This window comes from Trachymyrmex septentrionalis, unplaced genomic scaffold, assembly GCF_001594115.1.
Source record: "Trachymyrmex septentrionalis isolate Tsep2-gDNA-1 unplaced genomic scaffold, Tsep1.0 scaffold37, whole genome shotgun sequence".
Classification (NCBI taxonomy): domain Eukaryota; kingdom Metazoa; phylum Arthropoda; class Insecta; order Hymenoptera; family Formicidae; genus Trachymyrmex; species Trachymyrmex septentrionalis.
The window spans coordinates 5,527,002-5,548,177 of NW_017305536.1; the positions used below are offsets into that span (position 1 = coordinate 5,527,002).

General features: G+C 33.5%; 1 protein-coding gene across 2 annotated transcripts in view; it reads right to left on the reverse strand.

The window, feature by feature from the left end:
• Positions 1-21,176, reverse strand: part of LOC108750786 — a 140,670-nt gene that overhangs the window by 63,628 nt on the left and 55,866 nt on the right. For both annotated transcript variants that reach the window (XM_018490522.1, XM_018490521.1), the window contains exons 3-4: positions 12,353-12,543; positions 10,074-10,263 (exon numbers count right to left, since the gene is read on the reverse strand). In XM_018490522.1, the coding sequence (XP_018346024.1) occupies positions 10,074-10,263; positions 12,353-12,543 (381 nt within the window). The remainder of the gene's footprint in view (positions 1-10,073; positions 10,264-12,352; positions 12,544-21,176) is intronic.

Sequence of the window (21,176 nt, forward strand, 5' to 3'; positions counted from 1 at the left end):
CAAACTCGTGACAAGCGTCATTTACGTAAACCGCCGTAGACGACTGGCTGACTAAAGCAGAAATATAAAAAGGATTAATACAATAAATTATAAATAATTTTTTCATATAGCAAAAATTCTTTCCGCATAATCGATGGTGCGAGAATAAGGAGAAAAAATTTTTATTATCATTTCTCCATTATATCAACTTTTCGGATACTTCTTGGATTCCTGATCTCCAGTCAGAGCTAATTAGAATCTAAATCTTCTCTGCAAACCTCTAATCCTTTTCAATAGATCAACTGTCATTTAGGATTTTGTAACTTCCAACACCTTATCGCATGTCACACGTGAGATCAACGTTCAACACTACGTATTATAATATAATCTGTAGAATTTAAACAACATTATGGCAAAATGTTTCCCCACAAGAATCGATACGTTTCTTAAACACTTTTCTCTGTATTTGTGAAGTTGCAAATTTTTCTCAAATTTCAATCCTATTAGGTTCGAGATTGAAGTTCTTTTAACACCTCGTGTTATTAAAAAGCTCAAAATTGTTGCTAGAATGTTAACATTTTTTTACAGCATTGCATATATGCTTGAATTTCCTACATAATTATTTTGATGATCCAACAAAATTATTTTCAGATCTATATCAATCTAAATTTTTAGATATTTTAGCAAAATTGATCTTTTCGTGTAAATAGTGCAGCATAGTAAACTACTTTACAATTTCGTAGTGCTGTTCTGATCCGTCGTTCGTTTGACTGTCCGATTGTAAAATTTTTCAGAAATGGCTTAACTTTTTCCAATTCTGTTATGTTTCGATATTTTTAACAAAGTTTTTTCAAGTTAATTATAGGTTTTTCACTGCACTATTTCATTGCAAAGGGTTTATTATATTTGTGTTATCTATATCTGCAGTCTTATTGCAAAAAACTCTTTGCTCTCGATAGTCGTGAAATATCAGCAGAGCTCTGACATGCTCGTTAAAACAACAAATATCGCGCGGAGCAATGCTATCTGTCTACTTGCCACCAATCTAGGACAATCCCTGATAGAACAGTAGTGTATTCGTATTATGCTCGAATAGAAAGCAAAAATATTACGCGTTGCAGTTACAGCATTATGCAAACGATTAGCAGGAGCAGGCGATTAAACTACGTTTGTTTCGCATCGTATAGCGTCGAGGGCAACGCCATTAACCGACGGTTAGATCGCCGTGCCGTCGATGGTGGTGGCAAACGATCTACAATCGATATCGGTAAACAGTATCTAGATTCTCGTAATCGATAACCGTAATCCGTAGTACGCGGAACACGCAGCGTTTGCCGGTCATTCACTCTGTCAGCGATAATCGATCCGGTCGCGCGCGGCGTACACAATCTGTCGGTCGATGGATAACAGCGCCGGCCATTATACAGGGTACGATTGCAACATCCGGTTATTGGAATATTGACGGATGAAAAAGAGTACGATACGAGTACATTCATTGTATAGGCGCGCTTCCCAAACAATTTTGAACTGATAAAATATATATTTGATAAAAGTTTTATTACATAAAGCATATCTATATCAATACACCTGTATCTATACACCGATGTATGAACACGTATGCCGGAGATGTTCAAATATTATCACCAATTCATTGCCTGAGAGAGAGACAGAGATTCAGAGATTCCTAGTTTAAATTTGAATACTTTTATTCAACGAAAATTTGAGTTACCTAATTTAATTTTCTCACTATTTTCAATGTTAGATATTAGTTCCATAAAATATTAAAAAGCTTAAAGGTATAGAAGGATTACAATTAATCGTTAACAGATTAATTGTTTCTTACTTCAAAAGTGACTATAATTCAAAAAATAATGTTTTTAAGAAAAGGGGAAAATCTATTTTTTAATTTAATAAAAAATTATTGACTAATAAATCGACTAAGAAAAAAAAAGACTACATTCTTAAAAATATGATTAAATGTCATTTTCATTTCACATGGCAATCTTTAAAAGTTATATCCCTTTTCAGTAATGATTTTGATATCCTGCAAACTTATAACAAGTTCGGAATAATTCATAAAAAAATGGCACAACTCAAAAGATCATTAACATTGAAAAAAAATAATCATACGGTTAAAGCGAAAAAGTATCTAGATACGAAAAATTAGTTAAAATCGATAAATGGTTAGCACTGCGATATTGGATATATTGTAGCTAATCAATATAGATGACAGAGAGAGAATTTATATCTGAACCATTCGTCAAATTTATCAAGAAAGTCTATCTGTAACATTCAATCAGATGATTGTGACTGTGATTCATATTTAGCAGTGATTCATATTTCATTGAGATCTTCATTATTCATTGAGATCTAAATTTTCTTGCATAAATTGTTAGAATATCGTGCTATAAATTCTACCCGTATAATACACAATTTTCTATCAAATACAAGAAACAGCGATAATTCTAGCTGGAGCAAAATATTTTTTTTGCATAAATAGTTTATATTTACTTTGATCAGCTAAAATAACTAAATTCAAAATAAAACAATTTCTTCCGTAAACTTCGATCAAAACTACTTTTAACTCTAAATCTAATTCTTTATAAAATTCTTTATAAAAGATTTTCACTTTACAAAAACGACACAACACTCAAAATTGTCATGCATTCTTGTAGAAGATATTAATATGATCTCTTTGAAAATCTTAAAAACGACGAAGTGCTATTTGGCCGAATACGGCCAACGGAAGCTAAAGTTAAGTTAGTTTACTTTTGCTGATTGATAGAATAACTTTATCTAACTCATTCATAGTAATAATTCGAAAATCATATTTTTTGTTGTGTCATTTTTCAAATGAGAGTATATTATCAAATCTTTACTATCAAACTGATATTACCAAATCTTAAACATTTTTTATTAAGAAACAACAAGGTCAATCATTCGACTGACGTTCAATTGAAATTAATTGATTCAAGCGTTAACCGAGAGGGATTAACGAAACGTCGATAGCATGACACGGGTTTTTGATGAGATAATACAACAGCGTAGATGCATGAAGGATCGTAAGCTCGTTACCGGATAATCCGCCGCAGAATAATTCCTACGTCATGCGGGATCTACCTATCAATCCTTTGATAGGGCCGCATTTGTTCCGGCCACTTCCAGCCGCAACCAATTTCGAATGCCGAGAAACGAGGGGCAGGCGAGGAAAATATCCCGCGGAAACGACGGATGCGAAGTGCGTCAGGAACGGTCGCGTTGGAAGGATACAGGGCGATAAATCCTTCGTTTCCGAGGGGAGATTAGAAAGTCTACACGCTCGTAAATATTCTTTGATAAACCGCAATGGGGAGGCATGTTGAAGGCAGACGACATTCATTATTGTATTACGTGAGGAGGGTCAAAGTGGATTATTCAAATATAATTTAATGAAATCGTTGATTTCCCATAGCAGCAACGGGGAAAGGCAATTTTTTTCAAGATAGCAACGTGTGCTCTTCGAATTTTTTATATAAACCAAATTTTTATAGAAACGAATTATTTTCATTTTCTCGACAGCAATTCTAAAAAAGGGAAATCGAATATAAACAATATTAAGCGAAAAATCGACTATGCGATGAAACACATATAAATGAAAAATGCCATATTCAATTAAAGGAGTTTTTTTGTGTCTAATAATATTTCTTGTAAATTTATATCATTTCCAGTACAAAGCAATCTGCGCGTCGATTTATTGGCCTTAAAATGTAATCCTAAACTGAAGTAGTAAAATAACTTAAAGACAAACAATTTAATATTATTAAAGCAAATAAGCATCTTAGAAAATTTTGATTTAGAACAGTATTTCAAAATTGACAAGTAATAAGCGTACAGTTTGCTTAAACTGGAAATTATATAAATTCATAGAAATACATATTATCAGGTATAAAGTATTGCTTTGACCAAATACGGCATTTTTCATTCGTGTGTAAATAAAATTTAAATTGCATCGTAATTATAGTATCATGTATCACTTAGATATAATGGTAAATTATGGAAACTATATATGTATATAATTTCCACGTAATTCTTAATTAATATATATTTAATACATGATATCATATTAAATTATTACATTGCATAATCATTACATTCGTTAATTATGATGCAACAATAAATACTTATATTAATGCAACATATGTATGTCAGTGCCAATTATTTCCCCTGGTGATCCAATTAGACGCAACAACAAATTCGTGAAGGAATGAGTTGAAAACGATAGCAGTACGTCCACAAATCTCAGCGAAAAAGATCGGTGCCGTATTCATGCGATACGCAAGAGATATCGCGCTTCATCCCGCCGCGGGAAATTTAAGGAGACAGTGATACAGGAAGCGAAGGGCGTTTCACGGGAGCGATGTGTCTCTTCGCGAGCATATCGTGGAAAGAAACGCGATGGAAAGATTCGCTGCGGGATCGTGCCAACCAGGTCGTGACGTTTTCAGATATACGTCCTCGCATATATCGGAAACGGCAGGCAGCGATTGGACGTGCATCGATTCCACATCGGCAGGATCGTCCTCTTTCCCTTCATCGATCTATCATCGATCCGATCGCGCAAACCGACGGCATATACAAACACGGCGTCGGCTTCTCCGCAGAAAAATCTCTGAAATAATAAAATGCAAACCTAGTAGCTCCTATCCATAACATCGACGCTTTTGATGTAATTCTGTGTATTTTTTACTTTTAGATTACGTGAAATTTATGAGGATGATATATCCTAGCGCATTTCTCTTCGCTGTTCTCATATCGCGGGACCACATTTATTAGTGATCGCAATTATTCATTTTCCACGCCCTTTTAATTTATCGAAATCGACTGATTTTTTTCCTATGTAAAAAAATTTTTTTCGCTATATCTTGCTAAAATTGTTGTATGATGTAGTTTTATGATTATATAAAGGAGTCAATTTTCGAGTATAATGTCCATTAGCGAAAAATGGCCGCGTTACTCGATCCTTTATTGCATGCAAAATTTATAATAATAAAAATAATCACACAATACCGTAAGCGATCGCTATTAATGTATATAATAATATATATAATAATATATATAATAGTTTGTTAACAATTTTTGAGAATCGAATACGACGATTGCATTTTTGTGAAATAAACAAAGTCAACGCTATGTTGATATTTTTGTTGAAAACTTCGACAAACAGCTCGATTCGAAGGTCTTAATCATTCGTTTTTTCAAGTATCGACCTCGGTATTTTGATTCCAGCAACCTGGTGAACAGCAACAGGATTTTTCCACGAGTTATGTCCAATTCTCAGGGACTCGTGTGTTGGTTTTGCTGGCAATATACACTGATTCTTCATCGGTTTTATCGACGAATTCTTCGATAAATTTGAGAACGCATATTCCCGAACGAACAAACCACGTTCTATTTATATAGTGAAAAAAAGATAAAAAATGCTTGCCAATGATGTAGTTCTAAAATATGTATGTAACGTATACATAATCGCCATGCATTTAAGGCTTCAAAATTGATTATGTAAAAAAGAAACATAATTGCTTTTATTAGTTATTAAAATATGGAAAAATCATGAGATAATGGATTATATATGCGCCCCTGTCCATGTAATATCAATTAAAAACTTGATAAAATTGAACACATGATATTACGAAGCTTACATACATTTAAAAAACTATACTTTATTTTAAAAAAGTAACATTACTTTAAAATATATATTCTGTTTATAATAAAAAAGAAGTTACTTATATCCTATTTATCTATCATATTTTTAAAAACATATTTCATGTGAAAAATATTGTATATACCAAAGTCAACAATTCACATTAAAAGTCGTAGAGAGAAATCGTACTTGTGAAATAATAAATAACAATAAATAAAGGGCAAAGTAAATTTAAAATCCCCTTTACAAATTTGTAATTTATTTGTATTTAAACTGAGTTTTTATTTTATTATATATTTTTTCAATTTTACTTTTCTATATTTGTAATTTATTCTTTTAATTGTGTGACTTTTTTAAAGAAATATGTTTGACTCTTACTTTGCCCTTTATTTATTGTTATTTATTTTGTATAGGAAGAGTCCTTCAATCTGTTAAATGTGAAATAATAATTTAAGATTTTTTTCAAATATTAATTTTAAAATAAATATTACAATATTATCTAAGTAAAATATTATCGAAAAGTGGTTTTTTCTGAAGTTTTTGTCTCTTCTTGCGTTTACGTGCACAATCTTTCTTTGCGTCAGTTCTGTAATTTTTGATAATCGGGAAAATTAGGGTGCATGATGAACCTCAAACGCGAATATATTTGGCGGTTCTAAGGTTCCTAAAGAGTGGTTCCATCCTCGTCCTTTTTCACGGTAGAAACAAATCGGTTTTACGATGCGGATTCATTTCCGTGCCGTCGGTGCGCGTATGTGGTTTCCCAAGCCCGGTCTATGTGCTTGCATCTTCTTTCTTTCCTACCCTACACATCCTACGTATGTCCCAATGGTTATGAGGCTCATTTTTCGACGCAAACATTTCCGGGCGACGTAGCACATTGTCTGCATTTTGTGGCTCTTTACGTTACATAGTCGTGATACAAAATACATTTATTGAAAGTAACGAACAAGAGACACGGGTTTTACGGGTTTTAAGAGAAGAAAAAGAATATCAATGATAATGAGTTCATTTAAAATAGCACTAAAAATATTGTTTTTGATTAATTTTTTGCTTCAAAAAGATATGTTTCTCAGTTACACATTTTTATTCATTTATACGTAAAATAATAAATTAAATAATAAACAGATTAATTAAATAGATTTCATCAATATGAGTAACTAGATTAATGATTAAACAATCGTATTTTTTCATAAACTTTAAATTAATGTGTTTTTATATATTGTAGATAATCACTATACAAGATCATAATTTTATTAATTTAGTTTTAATTTATTAATATTTACAATTTTTTGTTGTAATGTAAAACAATCGTTCTATATTTTCATAATCGTTATTTTCATTTGTATAATTATTTTTCATGATTAATGCATTACATATATGTTTTCAAAAACCATTGTGTGTTTTGCTTACAATTATAATATCGATGTAAACGATTTTAAGATTCGACGAAAAAAAATAAAACAAAGTATAGACTTTATTCTCGCGTTCCAATAGGAATTATCATCGCGGTTGGCTTTTCCGTCTGAGACGGAAGAACACGGGCAACAGCTCTTGAGGAAACGTTAACGACTTATCATATTCTGCGACAGAACAATACTTCATTACGCGATGCAGAAGAAGGCCCGACCCATTGGCGTCTCAGCGCCGCGATCAAAATCCCCTTTATCCGAGGAATGAGAGTTAGAGCAACGGAGATATTATCGCTCGGACGTGAATGACCGTTTGCAGGACGTGAGAACCGTGCAAGGAGCTTGAAGCACTATTCACCCCTTGGCACTACTTGGTGTGATCGATGTGCTACGTACGTGTACGTGTACATCGAATTCGGATACATTCAACAATTTGTCCGAATTAAATATTACGACTCATCAGAATTTTAGAAGATCAAGTTCACATTTCGATTCTTCGCGACTTAATTAGTATGAGCTCATTTTTAAGCGACAATTTGTTAAATTTATATCTACTGTTTTATTCAAAACGTTAAGAAAATTTGAGATTTTGATTTCAGTAATAATTTATTAAATATATTCTCCTTAATAAGACAGAATAGGGAAATTGCGTGCACTATAGGTAAATGCAAAAGATATTATTGTATAATAGTATGTTGGAATAGTGATATTTTTCTCATTTCTTGCACCCAATGATAGTTCAATATGTTTAGAGCCACACTAAACACGTAATCATAAAACATTTAAGATAAGTACTATTACATATTTTCGATAATTTAAGATGTAATGTAAGAGAGAATGGGAAAATTGCGTATACTTAAAGAGAAAATTAAATAAGCCGGCGATTATTTATCAATTATATGTAGAAGCTTCTATTCAAAGGATATATTGATTTTAAATTATTGTACAATAATTAACATTTATACACTGTTAGATATCAAAGAAGCAATAATAACCCAATCCTTGCAGTTAAATAACATTTTGTTATTTTTAATTTCCATGTATGTCAAAAAAAGAAAATTAATCATCACATTTCTGTAATTAGTTTTAAAATAAACAACGTCCACATATTAACATACACTTGCAACATGCACTTTTAGTAAATAATAAATAAAATTTTAGCCAATGTATTAATATATTTTCTTGTATTAAATTGTTCAACTTCATTATTTTAGATAAATTAACGACATATTAAGTAGCAGCAGTGGCCTACAGAAATGATTAAAAACAGCTCAATTGGGTATAATTTGATATTATAAATTTAACAGCGTATATTATTAATATAAATTATAATTTTAACAAAACCGATGCGGTATTGTCCGGTGTAGCGGCGGATAATTCCGAGCAAGGGTTTTGTTTAAAATTATAGTTTACATAATAATATATAAATAATAATTATTGTAGTTTAAAGCTATATAACTAGAGTATCTTTTAAATAAAAACTTCCATTAATTGATCAATAATTTTTATTTAATTTTTCCCTTGTAAGTATTCGCAGTATCCTTCTTTCTCCACTCACCCCCTTACACATTTAATAAGTTTTTCTATCTTTAATGTATCACTAAGAATTAATGAACTGCTAATCAACATTGTTAATGAGAGTTCAAAAGAAATTATTCAAAACTATTACAAATACATCATTTTCATTCATAATCGTCAATTCTTTTCTTTTTTTACCTAATGAAAAACAAATAAAATCGATTACGTAAATAACCGCCGACCAATTTAATGTTACAATCCTTTCATCCGCAAAAAAACCGATTCGGCGCAATTTAATCAAAACAACTATCCGGTCAAAGCAACTGCGACCATAAATCGCGAGCGCGATTCCGAGTGTCATTGCATTTCACTCGCGGGAGACTGCACCGAGAGATCAGAGAGCGCAAGAAGTCGAACAGCCTCGTATTGAGAACTCGAGACAGCGAATCGCGAAGGGAAGAAAGTTCGCGGAACTTTTTCAACCCTCCCTCTCTTTCTCTCTCTTTCTCATTCTCGCTCTGGGGACTTTAAAGGACACCAACTTGGCTTTCACATTTCTGCGGGAACTTGCTCAGTGACGGGGCGACGACAACGAAACGAGCTTTCAACAGTCGTCGGAGGAAACTCCCTTGCGGTTTCTTTGGACATCCGGGACTCGACTTGCTGCTCGTCCGCGCAATTACGGAGTCGATATCATGCAAATTCGCGACTGTCGAAAGATCTCGGTCTTCTGATAAAGCACGACGCCCGCGGAAACTCGTATGTGTCTTGCACCGTCAAGCGAAAATCTGTTTAACGTACAAATCCATTGACCTGCTTATGATGTAATGCACATTAAAGAAAATACTAAATTTTAATAAATAATTGCTTAAATAATTAAATAGTTCTAACAGTAAGTATAAATATTTACTAAATGTATGTTTATTCGATACAAAAACCATTAATTTCAATTAATTATTACTTTTTTAGTGAATAAATATTTATTTACTGTATCTAATATTTATTTATTGTTAGTACTATTTAGATACGTATTAATATGTGCCTATTAAGATTTAGTAAATCGTTTTTTTCAGTGTGCAATAATTTTGATACTTTTGCCTAAATTTGATGTATTTCTGGGCTATTTATCTTTCTGTGTGTGCATAGCAATCGGTTTTCGAAAAAATAAAAATTTAACTTTTTAAACTAATTTATTCTACAAATTTCTTCACAAACATATCTCTTGCATATGTTTATACGAGTATTTAGAAATATAATACGATAAATAAAATCACATATTACCAAGAATTTTTGACGTATGGTAAAGAATAAATATTGATGATGTAAATATCTCGTTTGTATCACTTTCATTTATCCTAAAACCTTTCTATTCTTATATAAAACATCCTTTTCAAGTTTTTATTAAATTGTATGCCTCTGGGCATGCAATATCTGTGCTTTGAACCGTCGATATAACACAATTATTGGATTTTAATTACACTCACCCTGACGGGAGCGAAGATTTGGTCGGGCTTGATGTTTTCGAGACGGTGTTCCTGCTCGCTCTTATGCACCAGCTGCAGATGCGGCTGAAAGTGCGCCGGACAGAGGGTGCCGAGCGGAAGCGGGGATGCCCATGGCGGTAGATGGGGCGGATCGCGAGTGCCCAACTCCCTGTAGAAGGTCTTCAGGAATCTGCAACGATAGGGTTCGGTGGGGTTATTCAATCCGTGGGTATAGAACGGAAATTCTTCGAGCGAAGTCATAGAACGATGGTTCGCCAGATTCCGAGGGGCACGGATCAAGGGTTGATGAAATAGTTTTGGTGCTCCCAGCAAGATAGATGGGAACTGATAATCGCGAGATTCAAAGTATTGCATTGTTCAGAATATAATATGTTCAAAGTATAAGAGGGACATGGTAATAATAACGATGAATGTTTTAATAACTTTCGGAGTCGCGAAAACTTGGGCAAATTTTCTATCCGAAAATATTGATTATGCGTAAAATTTCACTTTTCTACATAGTAAGAACATAATATAACTGAGAGTAGTATAATTGTATTTAAAATTTATATGTATAAAAATATTATTAGACAGTAAAATCTAATTTCAATTAGCCTTTTCCTTACTTATTTGATTTATACATATATCGTTTTTCATTAATATAGGTAATATAAATGCGCGAGTAATGCGCGTTTCTGGAAGAAAAAAAAAAGCAACGAAGCGTCAAAATTTAAATCAAATTTGAATTAGACTCGATAAATAAAGTGGCGCAAGAAGGTAAAGACGAGTTAGGTAAAGGTTTAATATCACTCATGAAAAGCAAGGAGCAATGTCAATTTAACATGAATGATCCCCCCATTTGCTAGGTGATCGGTAAATTTCCCAAGACGACAAAATGATGGTACAAGCAAAATGTTGGACGGTGCATTCGTGTATACCTCTCGCCATACAGATTGATGGATCTTGCAGGAAAGCCCGCAGGGCTATGAAAGTAATCAGGAGAAGAGCGTACTGATGGGAGGTAAGAAAGTAAAGCTCGCGAGACTTTTATGTCTTTCAGATGATCGGTCATAGAAGTCTGTTCTGATTTTATGGAAGTCATTAGACCGGATATCCGTTTCACGTACACGTCGCTCTCGTTACATTCGCTCAAAACATTCTCGAACACCGCAAATTTAATTCACTCGCACGAATGCTTTTATGTACATTTATGATCCCACATACCTGCGTCCGCTGTTCTAGAACTGCTTTCATTAACGTCGATTAAATTAACCAGAGTTTAACTAATGTGAAATTTAAACTGCAATATCGGTTACACTATACCAAAGAAAATTGAATTAACCACTATTACTATTTGATTAGTACAATGTTAGACTAATTAAAATTACAATTGTAGAACTGTTTCCGCGGAAGTATTAAATTATGTTTACGTAAATTATGTTACATGAGAATCTTAAAGCAGCAGAAATAAAATAAACTTATTTGTAAGGCGTATTTAAAAAATTATGTAATATACATAGATGACATATATTGCTTTTAAAGTCCAATTTACACAGTCAATGCACGACAGAATTTGAAACACATTCTATTTTATATATCAAATTATAATAGGTACGTAAAGTTGTAATTTATGTCATTTAAATATGAATAAGATTTGTTTGTTTATCCGATTGGACTACTTTATTTAAAGCGCTTATAGATTTCAATGTTTATTGCACCAGATGCAATTGACCAATCACAGGTATTTATACCCTGCGCGTATTTTAATGTATAAAACTATAAATAAAATTCTGTCTCAAATTCTATTACAAATTATACATCGTGGTCTTAATTCTTTATTATATAAATAAAAAATTATATACGGATTTATTAACATTTATATAATTTTCGAGAAATATTATATAGTAAACTGCAAATATCTGTAACGTTTAAATTAATTATCTACCGTTGTAACATTACTATAGGAAAGAGAAAAGCAAAATAAGCCAAAATTAAATTTTGAATTGGAGTTAAGATTAATTAAAACGTACAGCACTTTGACATAAAGTTTCTCGTTGTATCGCTACCAGTATCTATTTGTATCGAATGAAATCACCTCCGAGAGTATCATCTTATCCCGGAACATTGCGAACGTAAGCGTGTCGGCAGGCAAAAACACGTCTAATGGAATTAGACTCTCTGTTGGACTGGGAAGGACGATTTCGCCCCGGAGAAATAAGGATTCCGTCTCGCGTAGCGAGAGAGCTGCGGACGGCAGAATCATTGAACGAGTGACTCACCTTAACAGTCTTCCCAGGGGATCCCTCTCCGGGGATGTGGGACCGCCGGGGCCACTTCCGGCGCCGAGTCTACGCGAGGACGCGCGCGCGCTCGATATGTATGCGGCCGGCGCGGGCGGGGGGCTGCAAGGCGGACAACAAACGGGACTGCTACCCCCCGGGGTTGAGAGGGTGTAACTCCTCTCCAGCTCCTGCAACAGACGACAGAATGGCGGTTATACAACAGCGAAACCATGAGCTCTCGGCATAATATAGTCAAGACATATTCGAAAAGAATAGAGTGGTTCCCTAGATGCTTAACCCATAATTTCTAATATTTTTATTCTATCAAGTTTTCTTATTATCTTTTTTAAAATTTAACAAAAATTTGTTTCTCGGGATGTGACAATGATTTGTAATCATTTAAAATATGGAAAATGTAATGTATTAAAAACTTGAAATTTAACGATAACAAATTCTTTGAATTTGACATTTTTTGGAGATTACTTCTAATATATTCCATAATTTTACATTTTTTTGCTGTATATGAATTTTTATTAAATCTGGTTTAGATTTGTGTACCAAATTTTTTTCATTCATATAAAATATTTAAAAACAATAGCACTTGCTGCATTGGCCATCTGAGATCAATCGTAAAATATCAATCCACTTGCTAATATCTTGCAGATATATGTTTACACTTAAATTAAAATAAATTTTACAATTAATAATATTTATAAAATCGTGTTGTTACCGATAGTCAGTATGTACAATTTTTATTTATAAGTGAACAGCTGTATTTGTTTTATTACGTAATGTAGTATTTTGAAAAGAATTTTGTTTTCCGTATTAATTTGTGTTGATTTATAATTCGCTAACGTTTAAATATATTTTGTAAATCCTCATCAGAATACGTCGTGCATTCTGCCATTAGAAAGTACGTCAAACTATCAGAATTACAAACAAACTCTGAGAATGAATGACGATGAGCTGCAAAGATCTTCACGATGAAGGTGCAAGTTTAAGACACTAGTACGACCGAGGTGAAGAATCGAATTTACGATTTCGACAGAAGTCGAGAATGAAGCTCCTGAGTACGAGCGAACGTTTGATCTTCGCTGTTTTCGGCGGTCTAGTTAAACCTAAGGATTTAGTTTCGGGAAATTTTCAAGCAATTTTGCGAGCCTGAGCTTTATCGCGCGCGCACTTTCACATTGTTAACGGAACTCAAGGATTAAACTTCGGAACTGGACTCGACTCTTGAGATTTATGAGGAGGCCGGTGGTCCCGACGACGCCTCCGTTTGAATTTAATTAACGTACCGAAGTTCATTTTTCAGTTGTTGCTGCTAGAAAATAATGTATAGTATTCAAGAATTTAGAGATTGCTCACATACAATGATAATATTGTTAATAGTAACAAAAAGTTTAGATAAAGAAAAGTTAAGATTCGAAATATAAGATTTAGATTTAAATTTAAACTTAAAATTTAAATTTAAACTTTAAAATTGTTTAATTCTACTTAAGATTTGAGTGATTAAAATTATGAAAATTGAGCATACTATATTCGTATAATTATACGTTCCCTTGTTTGCATACGTTTTATTAATCTTCCTTTGTGTAATCCTGCGCATAATATTACGTGCGAGAGACTTCCTTTATCAACGAGGACACACGTCATTAAATTGGAATTTTCATAAAATCCAGCGAATAGAATAGCTTCAATCGCGCAAGTTTATTACAACCTCCGAATGGAAGTAACTTTCGTTATTAACGTGTAACGTTTAACTTTCTGACGGCAGACCCAATCAAACCCTTCTTCTTTCCCCGTCAAGAATTTCTCGGAATTTGCAGGAGACGATCGTTGCCTAAATGGAAATCGGAAAACTTCGAATTGACTAGTCCTCCACGGTCGATCAAACGCGACTTAAACTATCAATCGTCTGCGAACCAATCAATATCCAACTGCTAGTCGGCAAATATTCCCGTAATTACCTACCTACGTACACTAATTCCCGTGCGCTCTTTTGTTTCATTTAAACGGAAAAATGAGATACGAAGCGACTAATCCGGAAAACAGTACGTTTGTTTGCTTTAGTGATTTAATTTAAATCCCTTTCTTCTTGCAAATCTGTATTCATATATCACTACTCACGCAAGAGCAATCTTTTCAGTAAACGTACTATGTAACGAATAATTAATTAACCATGTTTATCTTGCATCTGTATTCTGTATACATATATGCAGAAAAGCAAAAGAGATCTCGAAATTCTGCAAGACCGTCTCACATATCATCCTCATTATCTTCAGAAGAAAGAAAAGATAAAAGGGAGAAATTCATTCAAAGAAACAATTTGTCATGATTTACAAAAACACAATTATCTTTTTTATCTGTAAAAGAAAAAGTACTTCTATAACTAAAATAATTTAATATTAAAAAATCACTATTTAATTTTTTGAAATAGTAACAATCTTTCGTTGTAATATCGAAAGATCCTTTATGAGAAATGCATTCGATAGGAAAACATATTTTTCAAAATTCAATAATATTGTTATTTCAACAAATTAAATAGTGATTTTTTTTGTAAGATTTAAAAAATTCGCCCAGTTTCAAAGAATCGAATTTTATCCTTGCCTTAATTATCAACGAATGATTATGATGTGTAGAGAAATGCATTTTATTCGAATTAAGAAGTGGAAGACAAAAAGACAAGACTTGGCGGTGAAGCCTCGGTAATCGCATTATTCTCAGATATTAATTCTGCTGGAAGGCAAGGCTGCCTGTAACGACCTTCACCGGGCCACGATGTTAATTGATGAAATGAAACAACGAACAAAGTAGAGATCTTTCTTTCTTCTCTCTCTTCCTCTGTCTCTCTTCTCACTCAGGATTCCCATTAAGTTCTTGAAAACGATAGAACTTTTGCAATCCGATTACGAAGATAATAGTACATCTTTATTAAGGTTCCCTACCTTTCTTTATGTATTCCGTTCTATCCACTTTATATCCGCTATGTACGTAAGACCCATTTTATTGGACACAGATTTATTTGTCGCAGAATCTTAAACCTTCTTAAAACTATGCTCATTGTAATTTCATGTTATTTTCCATACTATTTATATCGTATAAAGTACATTTGTATAATTAAGCTCTTTTTTCATCCTTAATTTAGAACATCTATTTGAATGTCTGTCCAAATTCATGAACGAAGAAGCTAATTTTGTTTCTTTTGTTTTATTCAATTGAGAAATCGAATACCCTGGTTTGATGGAAAGACAGAAGCATTTCGTTCATGAATAAAAATTTGAACAAATCTGTTCTAAAACCTCTGCCTTCATATTTATATCTATCTCTGTTCCATTTTTCGATATGATATAGAATGCAGTTATTATTTGAGAAAATATTTTATATTTACTAAAGACTTACTAAAAACGTTCCAATTTACAATACATTCAAGTGATTAACTTCATAATTTATATTAGACCATTAATATATAGCATAGTTATCATTATCTCGCGCATCGCCGGAATTTCCAGGCATCGTTAACTTTGCTGAGATCGGAGGATGAGTCTTCTGCCTAGAACACAAGAGACTGTCTGAAACGGAACAGCACAATGGCCGTCGAATGCCACGAAACTATAATACTGGAACGGAACGGCAGCGGCTTCGACGATCAAGTCATAGAGGGGTAGAAAGGACATGAGAGAGAAAGAGAGAGGGGAGGGATGAAAGGAAGAGAGGGTGAGTACGAAGGAGTGAATACGAGTACTGGCATTAATCCGAGATAATTGCAGCCGTAGTAAAGACGACAAAGGAGGACCTACTACATTTTCGATGCAAGCACGCGCCTTCTCGCGAGCGGACAAAGGGCTGCCATCCTTTCGCCCTTTCGCGCTCCATCGCGAAGCACCCTGAGAGAGGAAAATTACGCATCTTCATTCTCATTAGCGCGTAAGATTACAGGTAACCGTCGAAATTATGGAACGAAAGGCGCATCCTTCGCGCACATGCGATATATATATATATATATATATATATACCTGCATATACTTGTATGTGCCAGCAGCGCACTTTGGAATTTACTTTGCAATTATCCGCCGGTTACATTAGCCGTTGCTCCAGCAGGGATAACGAGCGCAGGTAAATTTTCCGGGTGCGTCTAATAAAGTCATTACTATCTAATTAGATGCGCAGGTCCATTACGGGAGCGATTTAAAGCAAGCGCACGCAAGCACTCAACTCTACAATATAAATATCTAATAATTCTTTATATCCTTCGTGGCCACTATATAAAATGGCTTCAGGTCGCATTTAATTTGAGGTAATTTAACGGCACGTGTAGAATTTCTTTTTTTTTCGGACGATATTTTAGCATGTTTATCGCTACAAGTTTATTAGCATATAAATAGTGTCTAAAAAAGCGAGAGAAAAGATTAAAAAACCATTCGTGAGATCGTCAATTAAAAACTAAATCTCTTCATTTATAGCAAATATTTCAATTATATTTGTTATGTTGCTTCTTCTAGATAGTGATGTACTTTATAAATATTTATGATATACAAAGAATCTTAATTTCCAGTTTTCTACTACCTATAATAACTTTAATCCACTAAAATGTCTTTTCTCGTGATGAAAGATAACTTATCTCTTTCCAAGATGTTGTTCCTGATACAAGCATTAGTTTACTTATCGTTCGTATTTAAATGCATATTTAAAATTTTTGATATTAAATAAATCACAATTTTTAATTAAAATAAGTTCGAAGTTTAATTTTTCTGTCATTTGCCGACGAGCAATGTTTTATAAACAGTCCTGTACAGTTCTACAATAACACGATATCGCACACACACACAATTTTGCTGATTTATTTAATCAATTAATCAATTTCTCCGCATTCATCGATTTCAATCATCAACGATATATCGCGATCAAATTTTACTGCGTACTAAGTACGCTGCGCTTCGGCATCACAATATGTACATTGCATTTCGAATGAGAGGATATTCGCAAAAGCAATAACGCTCGCTAATAGATAACGCCGACACGAGGTATGTGATATCGAAACCGAGCAATTAGTAAAACGTGCTCGGCATACCTTGCATAAGTAGACACGTAACGCGAAGATGCACCGCGCCGCAATCAACGCGATAATTCAAAATACTTGTTAACAACTTCATAAGGGACAACTAGTTTATTTTTTATGAGAAAATTATCTCAAGATTATTGACTTTCTAAAAATTTAATAACGAATTTTTTTAAGAATCTAATGCGACTCTTTTCTGATTTGCGATTTTATAATTTCTCCAATTTAATTTAAGACGTTTTTTAAATATATTATGGATTTACTGTAAAATTAAATAAATCATAATTTATAAATTAAAATGCGTTCAAAGCTCAATTTACTTTTTTTTTATTTGCCGTCGAGCCAAAAATGTCTCATAAACACGTTTCGTTAGTACATGAAATTGTAATATTTCAATACAGAATTCTGACAAAACCAGAATCTTGTCAAGATGTATAAATAAAAAAAGATCGTTATATAATTAAAAATCCGTTTATTACGAAATTAGATTCATAGCAGTATTCACAACATCGTACGTCGCGATAAAATAAAAATTGTAGCCATCAAATCTTGTCTGATTCTGTCGCCCTATTCGTTCCAACTGCTTATTATTCGATTGTGTAAATTAATTCGCAGTTTAATTTGCAACATAATTATTATCGGACTGCGACAACGCAAGATAGAAAGACTGAAAATTTGCATGTAATACAAACAATTATTGCTATAATTGAAATGTATAATAGTAAGGATCTCCTTGGACTATATAATATTAAATACACTTTTGAAGTAAAGGTATAAAATATTTAGAATCGACGTAATAATTGCAAAATTCTTGAAATTATTCGCTACATAATAATGCGGAAATTCTCTTAATTTAACGGAGAGAATTTACTTTGCATTACGAAAAAATTTAGTTCCGCGATTAAAGTTCTAATTACTTCACGTTATTATTATTTTATCTTAAAATTAACCACGCATTTCATATTTTCATATTTTAATTAGAACTTTTTTGGAAACATAAATTTCACTTACATTAGTAATCGTTTATTAATTTCTATAAAATTATTGTAATGGAAATAGTAAGATTCGTTGTGCATGCTATCAATGTGTTATTTTCATATACAACAGGAAATTTATTTTTTTATATTATATTTATAAGACCTTCATAAATGAGACAATCTGCGTTTCTTCGGAAATTGACGCGACTGACGATGAATAACGAGAAATAAGAATCAGTAACGATAAAAGAATCATGTCGAGCAAAGATGCGCGCATTAAAGTTCTCTATCACAGAGCCGGAAGTTAATTTAATCCCAATCCAATTAAACCGGATATAACGTCGAGCCTTTTAGTGGTGGGCGCCGCGCAGTTAGGCGGCTACGACGAACCCACGGCACGTTAACCACGGCTGTGTAAATTGGAAATTGGCTACGCGACCAATAAATATAAGATGGGGCGATAAATCGAAGGGAAAAGCAACTTGCGACGCGTTATATCGTCGCAATGACGCGGAATAGAATTAATGCGTTATCGCGTGTATGCGCGAGATGCGTTCGTCCAATCGCAACGGGACTGTAACTAATACACATTATTCCCATGTTGCTTTTTTTGACTAATGTTTGCTTGAACTAGAATTTGTATAAATTCACAAGAATATAAGTATCAGACATAAAGAACCGCCTTGACCGCGGTATTTTTCATTTATATGTGTTTAATTTCATCAGTCGATTTTCATTTAATATAAAATATATTTTGAATTGAATATACATACTCGTATATATAATTAAAGATGGATACATCGTTTTGAACTTACACTCATCGATCTGCCTTACGGTTGAACGGAATATCAATTTACGAACCCACTTGGTCTTGTTAACGTATAGGTGTGTGCCAGTTAAGGAATCGGATGTGGGTGTGCTGTTGAGACATTGAACCGGGCGAGCTAGTGAAGGTACCGAAAGAAAGAGCATTTTTCAACGTCGTGAAAACAAATGGCCCGCGATACAGGTCCACCTACGTCTGCGACTTGGTCGAGAAGGGAAGGTACGTGCAACCGGTCGGTCGTGCAAGCTCAAAAAGCACGCTTCAAGGAAACCGGGCTACCTTCTCGCTTTTTACGAGAAGTTCTGGCCTCCCTCTCGACGTGTGGCACTTCGATTGCCGCGGCTCGTTCCCCGAGCGAACGGTCCGAGATGCCCATTACTGGAATTGCTTTACGCGGCGTTTCTGGTCAACGTACATTTGTTACTGCTACGGTCCGTCATTATCGGAACTGCCGACGGGCAATATGTCTAAAATTTGGCTGTCGAGTATTACGCGATCCGCATCAATAAAACAGTAATATCAATTCAGTCATGCCAATTCTACATTCAGTAATAGAAATGATTATGTGCGTATCATAATGATTACGAGTATAATCGAATAATAATTATGTGCGTTAACTAATATTTCGACGTACCATTGTATGTGCACTGTTAATTATGCGCAAAATATAAAGCTATAATAATTAAATACAACTGATCTCCTCTCTAAATAAAGAGATACAGTATATGTGTTAGAATATCATAAAGTATAGGTGAGTTATATAAAATAAAATTTAAAGTAATATTTAAAAATCTTTTTCAAAGAATATGATTTCATAGTAAAATATCCTCTGTTACTAATTTTAGAATTCACATTCATTGATTAAAGAAGTTTCTACCAATTATTACAAATAATTGTAATTAAATTGGAGTTACTAGACTGACGTAAGTAGGAGCTATGTTTAATCAGTCACAACGAGCCATCTTTCAACATTTGCTTCTCTCTCTCTCTCTCTCTCTCTCTTGGTTACGAAACTTCTCGACGACTTCGCTCTCGTTAAGAGGGTGGAACCGCTGCCGTTCTCGTGGAAAATCATAATTACACAGACTTAATTGCATCAATCGATGCTGCGTACCCACGGCTGTTTATTGAGCACGCGACAAAGGAAAATGAAAATCGAAAATAAAGTATGAGAACTTCGTGTAATTTTCTCGTAAAAATGGAAAAATGGATAAGAAAGAAAATAATTTTACGATAGGATACTGCCATTACGTAATAAAGTAGATTGTGAGATTTAATTGGATAGGGATTGCGTAAAACTGGACTTACCAAAAATAAAACATAGAAGAGTTTACTGTAAAAGCATGAAAGCATGTCTAAATCTTTATTAAAAATGAATTAAAAAGAAATGTATTATTTTTTAAATTAAATTTGATATCAATATCATAAATAACATAACATGTATAACTTTAAACGACATAAAACGACTAGTTGTTCCATGTAGAAGAAAATCCACAAACTATACTTTATAAATAATTATAAATTTTTAAGTAAACTCTCTCTTGTTCAATTTATTTCAGAATCAAATCCTTCTTAAAATTTACCTGATCCTTCTTCGATTATCCTTCTCCAGACAGTTGTTTGCGTCTTTAATGAAAAAGAGAACCAGACTCGACTCCGTCTCGTCGGATAATCGCAATTATACAGAGTTAATTACACGCGAGCGGATGGCAGCCGGCAATGTTTATTAAACGCGCGATGAAATTAGTTCACTGCTTCATTTTCGGAGATGGAAGAGACGTAGCGATTCTTCCGGTAGCGCCTCTTATCTTGCTTCTTCCATCAGCGACGACGCTTTCCACTTTGATGTGATTGCCACGACAGTGCATGCATGAGTACTGATTCATGCGCGCACGGTTTTTATAGCAACGCCGGCTGTGACAAAGACGAGGAAAGTGGCAAAACGATACAACAATTTTT